Raw genomic sequence first — 19,488 nt, 5'->3', positions numbered from 1 at the left:
CGCCTCCTCACCCCCGGGGCCGTCCCGCCCGCGCCCAGGCGGCCGTTCAATCTGTCTTTATCCAACAGGCCCCGGCGCCGCTTTCCTCCCTTCGGGGCCGGGGCGAAATTCGGCATCTCGGAGCGCTTCTCCGTGGCTGGCGGCACGCAGCGTCGCCACCCAGCCCGGCGGGGACGAGCCCCGCGCCCCCCGCCCCCGCCGACGGGCCGCGGCGAGAGGCCGCCTTCGCGCTCAGCCCCCTGCCAGGGCGGGGCCCTTCCCGCGCGAGCCAGGCGTGACGCCGCGCGCTAGCCAGCGTCATGACGTAGAGCGGGCTGGCCCGGCGGTACCGGAGGTAGCGGCAGCGGGGCGCCATGGCGGGGCGGGGCGAGCGAGAAGGGGGGCCGGGGGCTTCGGGCTGGGGCTGCGGGCCGGGGGCTGCTGCCGCCGCCCTCGGCCCTGCGCGGGCGCTGCTGGCCCTGGGGAAACGCTGGTGCTGTGGCCGGGGGGCGGCGGGCCGGGGGCGGCCGTGGCGGGGGGCCCGGCCGTGGCTGTGAGGCGCGGCCCGGTCACCGGTGGAAAGTCGGGGCTTGGCCACGTTCTCCCCCTGAGATGGCAGCTGCCTGCCCGCGTCTGGCCTCTTTCAGGCGCTAAAGGGTGGCCGTGGGAGTTAAGTTTTGTTCTGGCCTCCAGTCTCTTGACCGCGGAACGCGAGGAGCCTCAGAATAATTAGGTGAAGGACTGGAGTACATGTTTCATGAACGCTTTGGATTTTTATTTTTTGTTTTAATAGCAGATAAGGTACTCCTGATGGCAGCTAATACTGGTTCCTTGCAAGAGCCATCGTACTTGCTCTGTGCTGTTACCCACGTAAATATGTAGTCTCTCCTTGAAGCCATGAATTCAGAAAGTACATACTGTGAAGGTCAATGCCACCACCTGATTAAAGAGGAAAAAAATGTTTTTAATTTAATGGATTCTTTTTATATTTTGTATGGTACTTTATTTTCAAACATTTTTTTGTCTGTTCTGTTTTATTAATGGGGGAGTGTGACACTTTATTAAAATCAGAAGCATTTTCCCTCATAGTTAAGCATGAGCAGTTCTATCTTTGTAAATTCTTTTAGATATGTGCTTCTGAATCAGTCCATTTCTTTGTTTAGGCTAATGTACAAACAACGTTTATGCTTCAATTGTTCTACCACTGCTACCAATTCAATACAGAATTCACACATTCCTCCCCCCTGCTCCTGCTCCCTGCCCCCCCTCCCCCCCCCCCCTTTGATTTTGCTGGTCATAAGGACTGAAGCTCTTGGTTTTGCTTCAAGTAGCATCATTTTCCATGCAAACTCAGAGGTTAGATGGAGTGGTTATATGTAAACAGGGACCTTTTGCTTCAATCTATCATGGTATCAGTTTTTACATAAACCCATTCAGAAATACATCATCCTGACATGATGCAGATCGGGCAATTCTTCCCCTCAGTTTTCTGCAAGGTGGTTCTGCTCAGAGTTCCTTTCATCATGTGCCTATATGAAAGTTGCATTGCAAACCTTAACAACTTCTTTATGGATGCAGTATTGCTATCTGTATACCCGTGCTTATGGGTATACTTTTGTAATAATTTTCTTTGTTCTAATCTACTTTCTTAATGCAAGGCCTTTTTTGTGTGTGTGTGTGTTCTAGATGGCATTGTCAGACTCGGTCACTACTTGTCTTTCTCCACCTGTGCATTATGTGATTTGCAAACTCGGATTTGAGAAGAAGGACACCTATGATATTAATAATATTTTATCTGAAAATGGTGAAGTATGTTGGCAAGCTGTTACAGAGCACGTGTGTTACCTTGAATCAGGTTGGTGTTTACCTGCTGTACTAGTGATGCATTTTAGACTGATGCAGAATCTCAGTACAGTTCATAGAAGTCCTAGCTTAGTATAATATTTTATTACAGTGCAGCATTGGCTTTGCTGCAGATTAGAGTACATACAGTTCATATCTACAAAGGGCTTTAAATTTTTAATTTAAATTTCAAATGCATCAATAAATTCAAAGAAGTAATTTCAAATACATTGTTTGGTATTTGGTTTGTGCTGGCTCCCAAGATTCATGTTACCTGTGCTACATAAGCAGCTGCTCCATTGCTTCCTCATTCATCTTGGTTCCCAGCTTCATGTGCCTGTATGTAATGGGTTCAGTTCTGCTTCTTTCATACCTCATAACTGCTTTCTTCTGTGTTCTTTATATCCCTTTTGCAGTGAATTTAAGATAGTCTGAGGCCATCAGTGTTCCTACTGTTGCTTCTGGCTTTGTTTCCCCAACGTTAGCTTATACCAAAGTACTGACTTTTTGGTTTGCCTTCTATAGGTAGAACAGTTTATAGTTGCTTTTCAACCAAAATAAAGTATTTATGCCCTGATGAACTCATTGAATGTTAATTTGTCAAATTGCAAGCTCTGTTATTAATTTCCAGAGATGGTAAAAATGATACGTTTCTGCCTCTAGCAGTATGTTTCAGAAGAACTTATTTTCATGTAAAAGTATCCCACCAAAGAGGAGCAATGATACCACTCTGTAAGGTACCACATCCATCTGCATTCTTTAAAAGGTGTAAGTGGTGCAACTTGATGGATATCTCTGAGCCTGCACTAGCTTCCAGTTTGATTATGTGGAATTTATGTATTCTAGGAGGTTCTTCCCATTTCAGCAAAACCAGAACACGATAATCCTCTTTCGTATTTTCTTGCATTAGGGTTTGTTTTTTGGTTTTTTTTGTTTGGTTTTTTTTTTTATCTGGAGAAGGTAGTCAATCTTACCTGGTTTCACACTGCACTTTTGCTTTTCTGTATCTTACCTGTGTGGTCTTTTGAACAATAAATTGTTGTGTATTAGTTGTGCTAAAATAGTCTGGGTAAAATCCTCTGTGCTAAATATGTACAGAAGCTGTAGCAGGTTTTACTCCTTGTGAGTTTTAAAATATTGGACCTTCATGAAGTTTGGTACTCTAATCACCTTCTGTTTTTCAATTTAAGATCAAAATGTGGATTATATCAAAAGCATACGATCATTAGGACCTGTATGTGAATCTGTTAATTTGCACTTCAAATCTCTGACCAAGGAACAATTTGTAATTCAGTATGGATTATGGCTGCGCTGGACAAACTGCACAGAGGTACGGAAGTGTCTGTTGACAACTTGTATTTTGGCATATGAACCCTTTGTGGAAGTTTAATGTAAGAACACACAGATATGTCAATGAACCACAATGCTTAGAATTTGTAATTAATTGTCCTTCTCTGTAATACAGTTGCTTTTAGTTTTCCTGACTTTGTAATGAGACTTTATATAAGTTATCACAAGGAGAACATAAGGTGCTGTGGGCCTGTTTTCACGTAAGATGGTAGGATTTTGTTTTTCTGATAATCTGTGCTTAATATCAAGTTTTACAGTGTAAAGTTATTGTTGATAATTTTTATAGATGTAAGGCACAATATACATTGCAACTAAAAATATAGGAGATGCTCTAAGGCATTTTCCTTTACAGGCATCTACATTTTTATTTTCATGGCATGGTTTTCTTTCTGCATTTGCATAACAACTATCACAGAGAAATGTTTAGGTTTCTCTGTGCTTTTGACAATTTGATTGTTCCTTCTGAATATTTAACACAACATTCTTCCTCTTCCCCACCATACAGTTATTTCTTGAAATATTTGATGTTCTACAATATACACAAGCTACAGAAGTTGCTCTTGGCTTAATGAAACTAACGTCATGCTTGGAGCGAGCCTTGGGTGATGTAAGTGCTAACATGAGGAGTCTATTGCAATTTGGTTTTAGAAGATGGGAATGAGCTCTTGGATTTAATTACACGTTGAAAAAGTGAGATTACCCTGTAGTAATCTCTCTGTTACGACGCTGTAGTAGTACCCTAACAGCCCAGCTGTATTTTGAGTTGGACAGATGTTCTTTTCTGGACCCACTTGTGCTAATGGAAAAATCTTCTGGGGCTCCTTCACCTGTGCTGGTAGAGTTGCTTGTGTGAGTGCTGTTACTAATGAATTTCATTATTAAAGAGGAAAGTTGGCTTCATCAGTATATGTATAATAAGTCTTTGTTACTCCGATTTATTTAACTGAAAGAGGGAGCAGCATACCTTCTGCAGTAGATCTGATGATGTAGTAACTTCTGTGAAGAGAGGCAGGAGTATGCAGATGGAACAGGCTGCTAGATAACTTTTTTCCTCAGAGCTCTGTTCACAGAGTGTACATCTGTATAAATGCTTCAACATGAGTCTTGTGCTGCAAAAACATCTAGAAGTCAGCTGGCCACTGAAATTCTTGACCAAACAGATCAGCTGGATGGGTCTGGGATCCATCTTGTAGTCCTGAACATTTGTTTTGCTAACATGTTCCATCTTTCCTTTACCCTGTAGTAGTTAGTAAAGGTATGCACTCTTGTTAAGTTTAAAGAGTAATGCTGCAGGAGTTCATGACCAGCATGAGGCAAGGAGTGCATATGCAATATGACTTAGACTTAGGAATTCTGACTGATGTTAAAAAACTTATATTGTGAACCCTTTTTGATGGAACATGAGTTCAGCTGTAGTTTTAACATTTGGTGATAGCACTGCTGAAGTTTGTTCAATCAGGCTTGACAGCCATCTGCTGTGTTTGCTGGTATTCTATATGTTATGTGAGTTGCAAATATTTGAAGGCCTGCTAGCAAGCTAGATTGATGAATCCATTGATTGACTGAAGGTCCAGGTACCTTCCCACCTTTTTCCCCTGCCCCCATTTTTGTTTTTCAGTTTGATCAGTTCTTTGGTCTGCTTCACTGCAACCACATGAACAGATGCCACCACTGCTTATGGCCGTGCAGGTTAGGGAGAAGGGAATTAACAGCTGTTTTAAGAGGCTTGGCTGTTGGGGTATATTGCCCACAGATAAGATAAAATAGCAGGTTGTTAAATCTCTATGAGGAACTCCGGAGAAGGAGATGTGGGTTAATTCACACCTAGACAAACCAATTTGCCCAAGTATGAGGCATGGTAAATTTTGAAGTAATGGAAAATTGCTAAAAATTGGAAAAAAAACATCAGGGAGAATACAAAGAACGGAAGGCTTCATAGCAGTTGAGACTAAAGATGCTGAGATTGCCCAACTAGCATGAAATCTAGTTTAAGGAACAGCTAGAATCAGAAGACAAACCACAAGTCTCCTTGCTTTAACAACGACAGACCCTAGGGATGTCTAGAGTAAGAATGAAGTGTGGTGTCCTGGGTAGAGTTTATTCCCTTAATTACGTGTTCTTGGTGTGGGTTAGGTTTTTTTTGTTTATTTGTTTTTTTGAGGAGAAGAGCAATACATGTACAAACACTGTGAAAATCCTAACTACGGGAACATTAAGTAGGATATCCATTCTTTCCTGATACGTTCTGTAAATTTTAATTTGCCATTAAGTTACAGAATTCAAAGCCTTTTTAAGGATTTGGTGGGTTTTGTTTGGTTAGTGTTTTTACAATAATGAAAATGGTCACTGGATGAAATAGTTGAGTTGTATGTTTGAAATACAAAGAAGTATATGGAATTACTTATGTTATCTCTTTTTCTTCTTTTTTTAATAGGTATATTTACTGATTGATAAAGATTGTCCTTTCCTTCTAAGAGATTTGCTTGCTTCTAAGCAGCTTGCGGTTGTGTTTGGACAAGCTGTAGTAAGTGCATAGTTTTGATATAAGTAATACATGCTGAGCTGGTTTTCTTCTTGCCAAATGGCAGGTTTCCAAGCATAGCCTTTGCTTGCACTGAAGAAGAGTTTGCAAATTCTGTAGTATAATGGAAAAACTTTCATTTTATACATGTTACAGTCTGGGCCAAAAAATGTGGCAAAAATAGTTCTTATATTCTTCTTTGCTTTTCTACAGGAAAACTTACATACGTAGAATTTCACATACCTGTCAAGGGCATGAGCAAGCTGTAGAGTTGTCTGAGTTATGGTACTTGAAAATAAGTATCCTGTACTGGCTGCTTCTGATAAGCTGTTCCCCTTTACCAGAAGTGTCATATGATACTTTATAACATTTACCACACTAGAATTTTTCAAAATAGAGAAATTAATTTGTTCATCCCATGTGCAAGCAAATAATAATAACAAAATTCTGATGATACTTACACTCTTGTGTAAACAGTGATCTTTCTCATACAGTTTTATCTAAATTCTTTGTTAGTACAAAATATTGGATCTGAACTGTAGAAGCTGATATTGATAGCCAGTCCAGTAGTATTATAAGGATTATTTATTGAATTTTGATGGAATGTTAACATAGTTCAATTCTTACAGTTAAAAAATAAAACCAGGCTTTCCCTTGTTGTTTGATAGTGATCTGGAATACAGCTTTGAATGCAAATTCTGTATTTTATGTTAATTTGTATTAAATTATGATGGATTTATGCTACAGGCAGTAAGAGCTAAACTTGATCTCATTTGTTTGCCTGTCATAACAGTTTGGAATGTCTAAAACTAGTTTTGTTCTTCCTGTATTATGTCCTATAACATGTACAAGTAAGCTGCATGTTTTTCTTTCGGAGAACACTAGGAATTGCAAATAGTGAGTTGCTGTTACTGTGACAAGCTGTGGCCAGTCATCTTGACCATAGACGTTGTAGTTTCTCAATAAGTTCTGAATTTTTCTGCCAAGGAAAGATACAATGTATTAAATAATACATTTCTTCATGTTTATTAATTAGATGAATGTACTGAGGATATTCATTGGATCTCCATATGGTCTGAATCTTCGTAATGTTTTGTGGCATGGATTTGCATCCCCACAAGAAATTCCTGCAAAGTAAGTTACCAAAAAGAATCTCATTTCCTTACCGGTCAGACTTGAGAGTGCTTGAAAAGTTGTTAGTAAAACCTACTGCTCTTATTGAAAAATATTATTAAAAAAAATACCCAAAGGCCTCTGGCAGTATCCTCGCAGTTTTCGCCTGCCATTGCTGCTTCTTTTGGAATGGATTTCCTTAGAATACTTCAGCCAGTATAAAGCTGGTCAGTGTTATGACCCGTGGTTTTTTTACTAGCCAGAAAAGCAAGAAAGCTTAAGGGGTTTTTTTGAAACCTGGTTCCTTGTCTGTCAGGGCAGTCATGTATAACTTGGAACAATGGGTAGAGGAATGGGGGAGGAGGAGAAGCAACAGCAGCAGCCAGTGTAGAATAGTGATACTCTTTTCCTAATTCTGCATTGTTTTTTCTTGCTTGTGAATGCAAGTGCCCCTACTCAAAAGAGATAGGGAGCATAGGTTTTGGATTTTCTTTGAAAGAGTAAAAAACTGCTTTGTCCCCAAATGTTGATTCTTTACAAAAGATTTAGTTGTATAAGCTTTTCTAATATATTATGGTATTCTCCCTAGATATTGTGCTATGCTGCTTTTTTTAACTGCAGGATTGGGACAGTTGCTACAGGCATATCTTCTGCAAACTAAATGCGTTTTAGTACATCGACCTCATGTGATTTTCACTAGTTTGGAGGGGTTTGAGGTATTTCCAGGCAAGTATTAAGCCATTAGCAAGTTTTTAGTATGCTATATTTGTTACTGTTTCTTGGTCCAAAACTACTGCTGAAAATAATGTTTTTTCCACAGTTCTAAGAGTGAATCTTAACTAAGATACCTTTATACAGTGTCAGATGAATCACTCATGCTTGTAGGACAACTTTTTAGTATGTAAGCAGTTCCACTGACTATTGCATAAAAAAATACTGCATTCGAAAACAACTGTAACACAGTGAAGCATTTGATATTACTGCTTCTAAAGGACTCCAAAGCTGTTTGTTCCAGTTTTTTCATGATGAGAGTTTATTTCATTTAACTGTCATCTAGTTTGCCTTTACAAAATCTAATTCTTTCCAGATTCAGTGAATTAGTGGGTTCCCTCTGCAAGGATCCCAGCAGGAGTGCCCTGCATCTTACAGGGAAGGTAGTGTTGAAACAGAGCAAGGGATGGTGATGCATCTTCAGTACACTGATGCTTTTCTCTGGGAAGGATCTGAAGTGTCAAAATCATCTCATACCCCTGGCTACAGACCTTACTTGGTTTATTCCTACTGTTTTAAAAGCAACAACAGCATATGGGGAGTCTTGGTATCAGTGGTGGTCGTGGTCAGTTTGTGCTACATAATCAATTTGCCAGTGGAACTGCCTCTGTTCACAGAACTGAGGCAGGGTTTTGGGGATACAGATCAAGCTGATAACGTAGTATAAATCCTATAACTGTTGATTTGCTTTCAAAAACAGCTACTGCAGTCAAGTTGCACTTGCCATTTTGAACTTTCTTGTGGATATTTATAATGTGAATTCATAAGTGTGAGTTTCATTAGATGTTTCATTGAAGTATTAAATGTTAGTTATGCTAAATGTCAGCACAGAAAATTGATGAAGTAGGAAAAATGTGCTCATGTTCAAATGTTCATACTACTGTACTGTTTTTACTGAATTAGAATTATTAATATATATTACACTTTAAGTATTCAAAATAGGTGCAGAACAACTCAACAGAAGCTGGGTCTAGTTGCTGGGTAGTCTTTTAGTCTCAGTAAAAAGCAGCTTTGACCTTTTTAACTGTTTTTACTCTGTAATTTTATATTATCACAAAAAATGCAATCTTGCAAACTCAATTTCTGACCTTAAACATGACTGTCATTGTACTTCCATAGTTAAAATAAATTGGATAACATTTAAGCCTCCCATTACAGATGCTGATATAATCCTAGATTTTCAGTGAAATATAAAAATTTAATAAATCATAGATTGTATGTAGTTTTTCAATGTTGTTTTGCTAACTTGCAGATCTTAATCATGAGGCACTTTCCATAGCTGAAGAGCTAGTGAAACTGTCCAGTTTTGTATTAAAAACAATGTTACCGTTTTGGATGGCAGCTTTAACAGCTTTCAAGCAAAACAGGTAACAGTCAATTTCTTCATTTAAATTATTTTTTTAGTAGAATATAACTATAATTATATTTATAGAATAATAGCAGCATTTGTAGATTCCAAAGCTTTTTGCTAAATCTGTTGCTTAACAATGTATAGTTACACGTTATTATAATGGTCTCTCAGAAAGTTTGTGCACTTGCTACTTTATTTTGTGCCAACTAGGATTATAAACTATATTTTGAAATCTAAAAAGAACTACTGTAGATGTAGCCAAAAGGAAGATTTTTACAAAGCAAGCGGAAACAAATCTTCAGATACTAACATTTTGAGCTAAAAAGAAATTAAGTACATTGTTTTGTTTTCCTCTCCCATAGCCTAACTTTTTGTACATTATTCTTATCTCTGAACTGGTTTGAATTTGGTGGTCAGCTTCTGCTGGGCGCAGGTAGTCATGTATTGTTTGTTTACAGAGTGCATTACAAAGGAATTTTGTTCTGGGGTTTTGGCCTGAGAATGTAACTCTGAAACTGCTCTAATTTTCATTTGGATTATATTTATAAGGGGGGAAAAGCCCTTTGAGTATCTCTGTTATTTTTTCAGGTATGCTGACTGTGTGATTCTCTTACTTCCTCAGCTGGAAGCTGGACTTCGATTGCTCTTCACTACAACTAATAAATGTCCAAATCGATTGCTAACAGCTGAGGTAAAATTACTGTCTAAAGTCAGTTACGATCTAGTGCTAACAATATTTTCAAAATAATCATTCTAGAAGTGTAGTGTCTAAACGTTTACAGATTTTCCCCAGAATTCTTCAATCCATTGTGGAACATTACTTACGTATTTCCAGTAGAGTTTCATGAATGCCTTTAATTTTTTTGTAAAGATGTCTGCCAGTAAAAGAGGTCTTAATAAGTACCTGAAGGTTAGTATTCATAAACAGTAGTTCAGGCTCAAAAGTAGGTCATGTTATATTTATTTTAAAAAACCTGGGACAAAATCCAAAAGTATCTTTTTTCATTTGTAAGGGTTTGGGGTTTTTTTTTTTTTCAGTTCGTGCACCTCTGGTATCTCATGCAAATGAATAAATACAAGTTTGGTATACATGTCTAGTTAACTGTTTTCATGTGAAAATCAAATAATATTAATTGTCTTTTGTTCTAGCCTTCTGCTCTCTACACCACTTTTGATGAGGTACTTGTGATTTTATATTTTTTTTAAATATATATCAATGTCAGAATTTAAGCACATGCATGCTTTCCATTACTAAAGACCAGAAAGCACATGCTTGTGTTGGATAAGCCATTGTTCCTAATTTTTTTCTAAATAGATGATGACGGACAGTAAACATTTTAAATTTGGAATCCCCTAGAAAATACCAAAATTAATACAAATTCTAATGAACAGACTTTTATTTCTTCTAAATGTTTTTGTCTTGAAATTCTTCATCTCATAGAAACATTCTGTCATTTTTCCTAGATTCAGTTATTAAAAATACAAATAAACATTGCAAGCAGAAATCCTGAATTTTACAGCTTCTTTGAATTATATCTAATTGTCTGTCAGTAATAATTAGGTACATTGATTCTGGAGGGCCAAAAGTATTGGCTTCAAATTAGGGAAAGTAATTACTTTAGTTGGTGTTTTTTCTTTTATTTTTTTGGCTTTCAATAATAAATTTCTATACAAATTACTTTTTTTCTAGATGCTGGCAAAGTATCTGGAAAATGATAAAGTCAACCAGCTTCCTGCTGTTCTTGAGGAACCTGCCATGGCAAGTGTTTTGAAAGTTTTATAGTTTGGTAGTTTGTTTTTTTTTTCTTGTGGTTGTTTTATTTCTTTTAAAATTTAAAAATATGTTTATGATCATGCCTAATAGGCATTTATTTCACACGGCTTATCTCTAGCTTCTTAGAATCTGAAGCTTTCTACCCTTTTTCATTGTGAAGGATACAAAGTAGTACCTGACAAGCTATATTGAGTTAGGATATAAGACTGTCTTTCTTTCTGAAATATAGAAGTCTCAGACATACTTGTCTGTAGGCTTCTGAAGATCATCTGAATGGAGCAGGAGGAAAGTGATACCTCATACAGAGAAAATTTAAATGTATTTTTTTATTGCTCTTGGGACACATCTTGCACTACCTTGGTAGATGGCACAAAAACTTAGATGCAAACCTATCAGAGCACATCGTACCACTCAGATAATGAACATAAAAACTAAGGTTGTTGAATTTAGAGGCCTTTTGAGACTGTAGGAGAGACCTCAGTTTATTGTCCTGTTGCCAAAGACAGTCGGGCTGTGGAGATCTTGTGACACAAAGCTGAAGGAAACTGTTGTTTCTTCTTATGAAATAGTACGTATGTTAGTTTTGAATTTCCGCAAACGCTACCAAGACGGACAAGTTGCCTTTTTTTATTATTTTTTTGCTACAAGCAGAGTTTGCATGTTTTTTTCTGATCATCTAAATGCCCCTTCCTTATATGTATGATTACATACTTATCTTTTAGTGGTATTCTATGCATATATACACAGAATAGAATTCTATACGCTTGGTGTATGTTTTCGCAGGAATTTCTTTGGGATTTCTTGAACCACCAGGAGGGTCCACGTATAAGAGATCATTTAAGCCATGGAGAGATCAATCTGGAAGCATTTCCCAGAGAAATAGCTAATCAGATAGTTGCATTTGCAATTACTCTTCTCTGCAGATTCTCAGATAAAGACATGTTTGCTTTTAAGGTAGGGATCACTATTACATTCTTAGAATACTTTTTCAGTTGTGTAGGATGCCAAATCTGACTTTAGAGAGTCTTATGACTGAATTTTATTTGACAGCAGGTCTTTGTGAAAATGAAGTATTCTTCCAAGTAAAAAATTGTGAAAATATGTTTATTCTAGTTTGTAGTGAAATAAGTACAGAAAGTTTTCCAAAAAAGTTACTTGTTCTTACTGTACTGTAGTTTGTTTGCTTAACCACTTCTTACTCTTATGGTTGATTCATAAATTATAATGATTCCACTTAATTTTGTTTGTCAAATTATATCAATACCTAGCAATATCTGCTGAATTATCTGCAAGGTCTGTAGAACAGCTGTAGCTCAGCCACTGAGGTGTGTAATATTTGAGATTTTCTTTCTCTGAGACACTTTAAGTAATGGTGCTCACTAATGGAGGTGTGATTTGTATACACTCTCCATACTGTGAATTTGTGAACACTTTTTGTCTAGCAGTACATGGTTCTCAACATTAGCAGTTATTCAGTTTGCTCCCCTGAATTTTCTGTTAATATTTGGGATTACTTCTTTCAATATCATACAGCAGTCTGTGAGATAAATCCTCCATTTATTAGTTGTAGCTCCAGCTCTTTTTACTTTCTCAGGATATATTGCATGCTGCTGCATTAAGAGAATACTTGGTTGATTTTCTGTCAGCTGCTGTCAGATTTCATAGTTAAAATGTGTCAAAGAAATTAAGCTTTTAACACTCACCGTGCTGATTACTGCTTTCAGCCCTTGGACATTTGGAAATCTTTATTGACTTCAGTACTGTAGGTGGGTTGCATAAAATTAAGTATAAGTCTAGGTCTGCATATGATTAGGACAGTTTAAAGAAACTGTTGTGTATTGTCTATGATTTCGTAAATCAGGAACACATGGTCATAAAACCACTGATGAACTGTGCAAGCTGCTACTGTTCTCAATTTCATCCAATTTCCCGACTCAAGAAGCAGGTAGGTACTTCCAGCTGTGAACGCATTTTGGTCCTTAAAATTGTGAATCCTTAAAATTGGTCTAATTGTTGTCTTCATGCTTTGATTGTCCTAAAAAAATTAAATCTTACATATTTTTAAGGAGTTTTTTAGTTTTATCTTTCAGAATTTACAGTTGCTAAAATGAGATGTAATTTAAGCACGCTCCTGTTGATGCAGTTGGGGCTGTGTTTGTACTCTGGATCACTGCATAGCTTTATTCTTACTTGAATGTTTGCTGTTCTGTAGTTTTCTTGATCTCCTTGTGCTTTCTTATGTCAGGAACACTATTTGGTCATGTCTCTAGGAATCTTGGATTAGGCTATAACTTTTTGTTGTACGAAAGCCAGCTGATTAAGATTCTGTCATTGTAGCAAAATCTGCTTTCAAGTGTGGTGGTAGTTCTCTGCTTATCAGTTTATGTATTATTGAATTGCTTGAAGATGTTCCTCTATTGATGGGAATTGCAATGGACATACTTAGTAAGTTTCATTTTTGACAGCATTCAAACCCTATGTTAGAAAAGTCATGTTAGTTAATCTTTTATACTAAAAAAATGGAAGAAGGAATAGTAAATTAGTGTATTCAGATGACGGTTTAGCATGAAAATGTACATCAGGACTTTTTGCCCTAATATAAACCTTAACAACTGATGTCGGCTTACACAGTTATGACTACTGAATAAGTAACTCACTACCTGTTGCAGTTTTTTCTAAAATAGCCACTAAGAAAAGTAGACTTTGTTGTCCTGTCTGTCAAAGGCTGCACTATACATAACATCTTTCATGATACATTTTTGAGGTGCTGGAATGTATGAAGAGCATTCATTTATGGCCTGAATTGCCAGCAGTGCCTGAGGAACAAGTTCAGACAATTAAAGGGTATGTGTATGCTGCTAAAAAAAAGATAGTTCTCAAAATATTTACAAAGAATAGGATTTGAGATGGTGAAATGTCTTTTCAAATACTTTACTAGGAAGATGATAGACACCATTGGGGTTGTGAGAAGACCCCTTTGTTCTTTTTAGCTTAATCTGTGCTATACACACCAGTATAGATACTATAAAGTCTGTGAACAGTGTGCTAACTTGAAGGGAATGAGAAGACATCTGAAACATACAAAATTGTTAGTGACTTCATATTCTATTTCTGAAGAGAGCTGAAGGGGCTGTAGGAAGTTAAATTAGAGCTTCAGTCCATCACAAAAAAAAAAAAAAGGCCCACTGGATGTAAAACAGAAGATAATTGCTTGTTCTGAAAAAGGCTTGGTAACCAAATCAGTGGAAGACTTTACATGAGATATTACTTAGAAAAAGAATGTCATGTTCTCTTGTTATTTGAAAAGGAGGAAGTTGTTCAAAAATTTCACTGGAGGAAATTGTACATATTTACAGCTGAGAGGTGAAAATTCAATGCATCTAGCACAGACTCAATATGCTGCAGGATTTTGATGAATGAATAGAGGATTAAGAGGGATTCAGGAGACTTCTGAGACTGAGAAAAGGTTAATTTTAGTTAGAGGAAGGAAATGATGTGGTAAGGTAGAGGAAAAAGAACCATAATACCAGAGAGTGAGAGTGGATGTTGAAATATGCTGCTGTCCAGAAAATCTGCATCTTGATCTATGCCATTTGAGAAATAGTAAGTACTACATAGTTTTATCATCTCAAATATTCTTTATTTTGTTTTGTTTTGAAGGTTGGAAGGAAATACTGAAGCTAGTACTTTAATTTTTATGATATCTGAGATTTTATCTCAGTTGCAGCAATATATGCCCCGAGATTGCTGTAATTCAGACGATCGAATCAATAGTGTCCTAACAGAGAGGTGAGTTGTGTCTTCCTAGTTTCTGCTGTCAGCTTTTATGTGGACCCCAACACAAGAATTCTCAAATCCAAGTTACTCATTTTACTGATTTTAGAACAGTGCTTGAAATGTTGGATGCACTTCTTTTAACAATGCTGATGATTTAATGGAAAAATCTTAGGAACACAGCTGAACATCATCTTCAAAATGAAAATGAGACATTCTAGATTTGGGAGATTATTACAGTAGAGATTTCATTTGGAAATTACCATGAAAAAAATGACCATTTTTCTTTCAGACTCCGAAAGCAGAATTTTTTAAATATTTATGTACTAAGTTGGTTTTAATCTCTTTTGATTGCTAAAACTGCATCATAAGTTTGTTTTAATGTGCTTGGTGTCACAGCTGTGTATGGCATTTAAAATAGCAATATGTCACTACGTAATTCTTTTCTTACATGCTTTAGTGTCAAGGTTCCAAAACAGAAGATACCTTGTTATACTTGTCAGACTTTTAGGTATGTTAGTTCCAATTATATCTGACTTAGAATAATGATCAAAACAATTTGACTTTTAATTGGCACTCTTACAGCAGTCTCAAGAGTCCCATGAATATGTTGGAACAAAACTCTCATAACCAAACCCATTAGGCATGGGCAGGATATGCAAAGAGGATTTTACCTGTTGCTTTACTTATGTAGCTTGTGTGCCTTCTGTTTCCTACCCACCAATCTGCATTTTTCTCATTTATGAAAAAGAAGTCTAATTACTGAAGTGTTAAACCATTTTTAGAGTTTTCTGCCTTTATTGCTTTTTAGTCATTAATGTTTTGCTGTCTCAGAGGTAATTTAAGCATGAAGGAGATTAAGAAACGTTTATATAAGAGTAGTGTTTCAAGTGGTGCGTGACATATTAGTTTAGCAGATTAGAATATGACAGAAGAAAGATATTTGGGTGCTTTAACAAAGCATAATCTGGTGTGGTGTTGATTAAAACAATGGCCTCACCACCTGCATTTTACAAGATACCGTCTGCTTCTTGTTCTGCCCAGAAGAAAGACCACACACTAATGTGAGTGCTAATTAATACCATTTGTTTTGCGCGAGTTTTATTATGGTGGATGTTAATTCATTGTGAATTGAATTTATGGTGGTAGGCTTCAACCACAAACCTACTGTGATTTGATGTGTTCAGCATATCGTTTCAGCCAGGCAGTTTTGTTTATTGTGGTTGTATTTCTTTGATCTGAAATGGGAAACGTGTTCATAACCAGCAGTTTTGCATTTATGTTCAGTTAAGTGATGGAGAACACAGTCACAGCCCTAATGCATAGATCCTCGCTTTTTCTCAGTCATGAGGTAACAATAATGTTTCCAGGTTTTCTGAGTTAAAACATTATGATTAAACCACACCAAATATGAAACGTATCTCATGTTAAATCGAGCTAACAAAAGATGGAAATTAACAATTTCTTCCTGTTTTGGAGGCTGGTGATCGAACTTTGTGATACACGTATTTGCACACTTTATTCTCCACGACCTGTCCTGGAAATATTGGTGGTACTCCGTAAAATAAGCACGCAGTGCCATCAAGTGTCTGAACAAGTTATTGCCAGCACCGAATTGAGATACAAACAGTGGATGAACAAGACTCTACGTTCTCGCCAGAGGCATAACTATCTACGAATGTTGAACAGGTTGGCTCGTGGTGTTTCTTTATTTGTGGTTAGGTTTATGAGAGACTGGGTGCATGCTGCTGTTGCTGGCTTTCAGGGGTTTGTCTTAGAAGTTTAAAGGCAACAGTTTTCATGTGTTCTTGTTAACCATTTAAGAGTTAAGTGTCAACCCAGATTTATATTATGTCCTAATACTGAAATAACAAGGAAATCTCAAATTGGAAAATAACTTAATGGGCATCATTAGCGTTGCTAGGTTACTTCACTGTAAATTATAAGCTTTCAAATAAAAGTATCATTTAAATGTTAGATTGTATTTTTTGGTTACTAGCTTTTCCTATTTAAGTATACAAAAGCTGTTCGAGTTTTATCTGAATGCAATACATTAAGCAGACTTCAAGACTCTACCTACTTTAGTTCTGCTGCTTCTTATCATTATTCCTGGATCAGCATCTTTATAGACAGAAAAGAGTCTTTAGTATTCCATTCATTTTGTTCCTATTCAGAAGTGTTTCCCAGGGATTTATGGATCTACTTCAAAAACTGGGAAAACTGTAAATATTGTATTCTTGGCCAAGTTATATTCCTAAAAATGTTAACTATATTATGTTAAAAACGGAGCTTAAACTGACAGCTGGCGATACATACTTGCAATTCAGTTGAACTCCACTTTACATGGAGTAATGAGTGCTGGTGAGGTTTCCTGTGGAATCTTAACTATATGTGTTTCTCTTTTTGTAGTTTCATAATTCATAGTCTTTGTTTATGATTTTGATATTTGCTCTGCTCTTTGCTGAAGGACATTTCATAATTATGTACCCACATGCACTATGCAATATCCAGCTATTTAGGTTGGATGCAGAAGTCTGAAGAATTTTTTTATATTGATGATTTTTATTTAATTTGGTTTTAGTTTTTTTTTTATTTTAAAATACTTTTGCTTATTTCTAGCATTAAATTTTTGTCTCTGGTGTTGCGGCTCATCTTGGTGTTGACTGCTCTAGAACTAGTCAACATTCATTCGGTTTGTAAGAAGAACCCTTCTGATTATCAGCAGTATCTAAAGTGAGTATTTAAGATTTACTTTCTGAAAATAGGAAGTTGTACACATTCCTTTTTGATCTGTAATATAAATCCTGTAGAGAAAAAATAAAAAGGAGCAGCATGACTTTTGGTACATCGTCATCCTTTCTACCATTATAGTCATCATTATATCTCAGACAATGTTCACTGAAGAACTAAAATAATGTAATTGAAAATATATGGACTGGTTGTTCACATTTTTAATTTCTATTAGACTTCCTTAGTATAAATAGAGAACAATCACATCCTGAATAAAATACTAATACACAAAAGCTGTATTTAATATATTTGTAATTTTACTCCTTGTGTGTCAATTAACAGCTGGTTGGATGTCATAGTCTTTGGGAAATACTTAACTGAGAAAGGAAAGGAAGCCATTTGAGGAAAAATCTATCACATATGTTATCGCCACATTCTTTTAATGGCAGTGTTTAACAGCAGTTCTGAAAATCATTGCTGCTTAATGTGAGAATCAGGGAGTGGTTCTCTCCCAGGAGTAGAAGAAACCCTATTGTATTGGTCATCTTGAGGGAGATTTGGAAATTTGGAGACATTAGCAGCTTTAAATCAGGCATTGAGATATCTTTCTTTCTTTCTTTCCTTCTTTCCTTCTTTTTCATTTTAAATCCTTTAATGACTTAATCTTTGGTTTTATTTCCCGTAGGTTTTTGAAGTCAGTCTTGCAGTATACTGAGAAATTAGTGACATACACAAGCCCCGAGAAAAACAAGTGGGATGAAACCGTGGAGCTTACAAACAAGGCTTTGATAAAAATAAGAAAAATCAGTGACAGAAAGCTAATGTTAATGCAGCTAGCTACATAAATCAATTGGGATTAAGATTATATGGACATTGTTATATTTTAAGAGTTCTGGGGTCCTCAGATTACACAAGTCTAATTCAAAGACAAACTTCATCCATAGTTGTCAAATTTTGGATGCAAAAATTAGTCTTTTCCCTAGAATGTGGTTGTTGAGACTGGAGTTGAATGATTGAGCTTCCGAAGAATGGACTGTTTGACAAATCCAGTGGAAAGGATTTACTGTGAGCTGTATCAGGATGATTCAAGTTATACTTTAAGTATATTATGGGGTTTCTATCTTGAATTTTTTTAAAATTATTTTTATTATACTGAAAATATCTAAGAAGAGAGTGCGAATAAAAGTTCTGGAAAACTTTAAATCCAAAAAGTATTTTTTTACTTTGTAATATACTGGAAATTATATGAGATGCTGTGATCACCAGGTTAAGAAACAATGAACATTTAGCAGAAAGTAGTGCTTGTTGGCAGCTGTGGTGGTTGTTACTAGTTCAAAACAGAGTTGGATCTTGTACTGAGGTAGAGCTGAAAACAAGTAACTAGTTGTTTGTATACCAGAATTTAAAGGAGGCAGGGAAGAATAATTTTTGCACAAATTTCTTGTTACTTGTGTTTCTTGTTTAATTTCAGCTGCTCATTCCCAATGCATACAGAGTTAGTTGGTGAGTTAATTTCATGCACATTAAATATGAACACTCACATGCACATGCTCTCAAACACTATGGTTCAGCAAGTTATCCTCTTGTTGCACACAACATTCATTTGAATAGTTTATTTTTTCAAAATAAATTTTTGCCTTTTCTCATCCCGAAAGTGTAGAATTTCAAAGGAATGCTTCAGTTGAAGAACAAATTCATAGAAGACCACCAATCTCTAGCCATCTGCTTTCTGCTATGGAGAGTAAAACCAGAGGGTAGTATCTGGAGAATGTTTGGCTCTACAAAGGGTTAGAGATTCAAGTTACATTTTAATAAGTTTCTTTGCAGTGTTTCTTGTCTGGAAATCACAGTGAGAGAATTAGTAGTTTCGTTTATTTGGTGTGGGAGGTGGATATAAATTAACATCGTATTGCTTCCCTTATGCAACTCTTGCAAAGTATTGTGTGTGTTTGAAATTTAGCTGTGTCACTTTCCAAGTTTTTTTTTGTTACTGTGGAGCTAAATGACGTGAAGAAGTGTGAACTAGATAAAAAAGATTAAAACAAAGAATAGACAGTAATGAAACAAATGCAGTATATAAGCCACAGTCTGAAATTTCAGCATTTTTAACACCCGAGTTGACAAACCTTAACTATATTTTTGAAGTCTTATTTTGTACCTACCGACTTTGCTTAGACATGTTACATTCTGCTAAGTGTAGCTTGTAGTGACATTTATGATGACACTTGCTTTGATGGTGGTAAGTATTATGAGGCAAAAAAATTATTTAAGCTTTACATATTT

The 19,488-nt window shown here is 36.5% G+C and overlaps 1 protein-coding gene across 3 annotated transcripts; it reads left to right on the top strand.

Moving 5' to 3' along the window:
* The first annotated feature begins 11 nt into the window (after positions 1 to 11).
* On the top strand, positions 12 to 18,408 carry ERMARD (ER membrane associated RNA degradation). Of its 3 annotated transcripts, none has more exons than XM_055810664.1 (18): positions 12 to 334; positions 1,666 to 1,834; positions 3,012 to 3,151; positions 3,677 to 3,778; positions 5,606 to 5,695; positions 6,729 to 6,826; positions 7,395 to 7,531; positions 8,829 to 8,943; positions 9,516 to 9,618; positions 10,077 to 10,106; positions 10,618 to 10,686; positions 11,485 to 11,655; positions 12,563 to 12,646; positions 13,466 to 13,545; positions 14,362 to 14,490; positions 15,955 to 16,164; positions 17,095 to 17,208; positions 17,891 to 18,408. In XM_055810664.1, the coding sequence occupies exons 2-18, from the start codon at positions 1,666 to 1,668 to the stop codon at positions 18,048 to 18,050; spliced, it is 2,001 nt and encodes a 666-aa protein (XP_055666639.1). In that variant the 5' UTR covers positions 12 to 334; the 3' UTR covers positions 18,051 to 18,408. The 3 variants fall into 3 exon arrangements, with proteins under 3 accessions (XP_055666639.1, XP_027644884.2, XP_005239168.4); XM_027789083.2 differs by lacking the exon at positions 12 to 334 and adding an exon at positions 445 to 712; XM_005239111.4 differs by lacking the exon at positions 12 to 334 and adding an exon at positions 719 to 889.
* The last annotated feature ends 1,080 nt before the right edge of the window (positions 18,409 to 19,488 follow it).

This window comes from Falco peregrinus, chromosome 7, assembly GCF_023634155.1.
Source record: "Falco peregrinus isolate bFalPer1 chromosome 7, bFalPer1.pri, whole genome shotgun sequence".
NCBI classification, from domain to species: Eukaryota; Metazoa; Chordata; class Aves; order Falconiformes; family Falconidae; genus Falco; species Falco peregrinus.
Note: the sequence above shows the minus strand (reverse complement) of the source record. Positions and strands in the feature narration are given on the sequence as shown.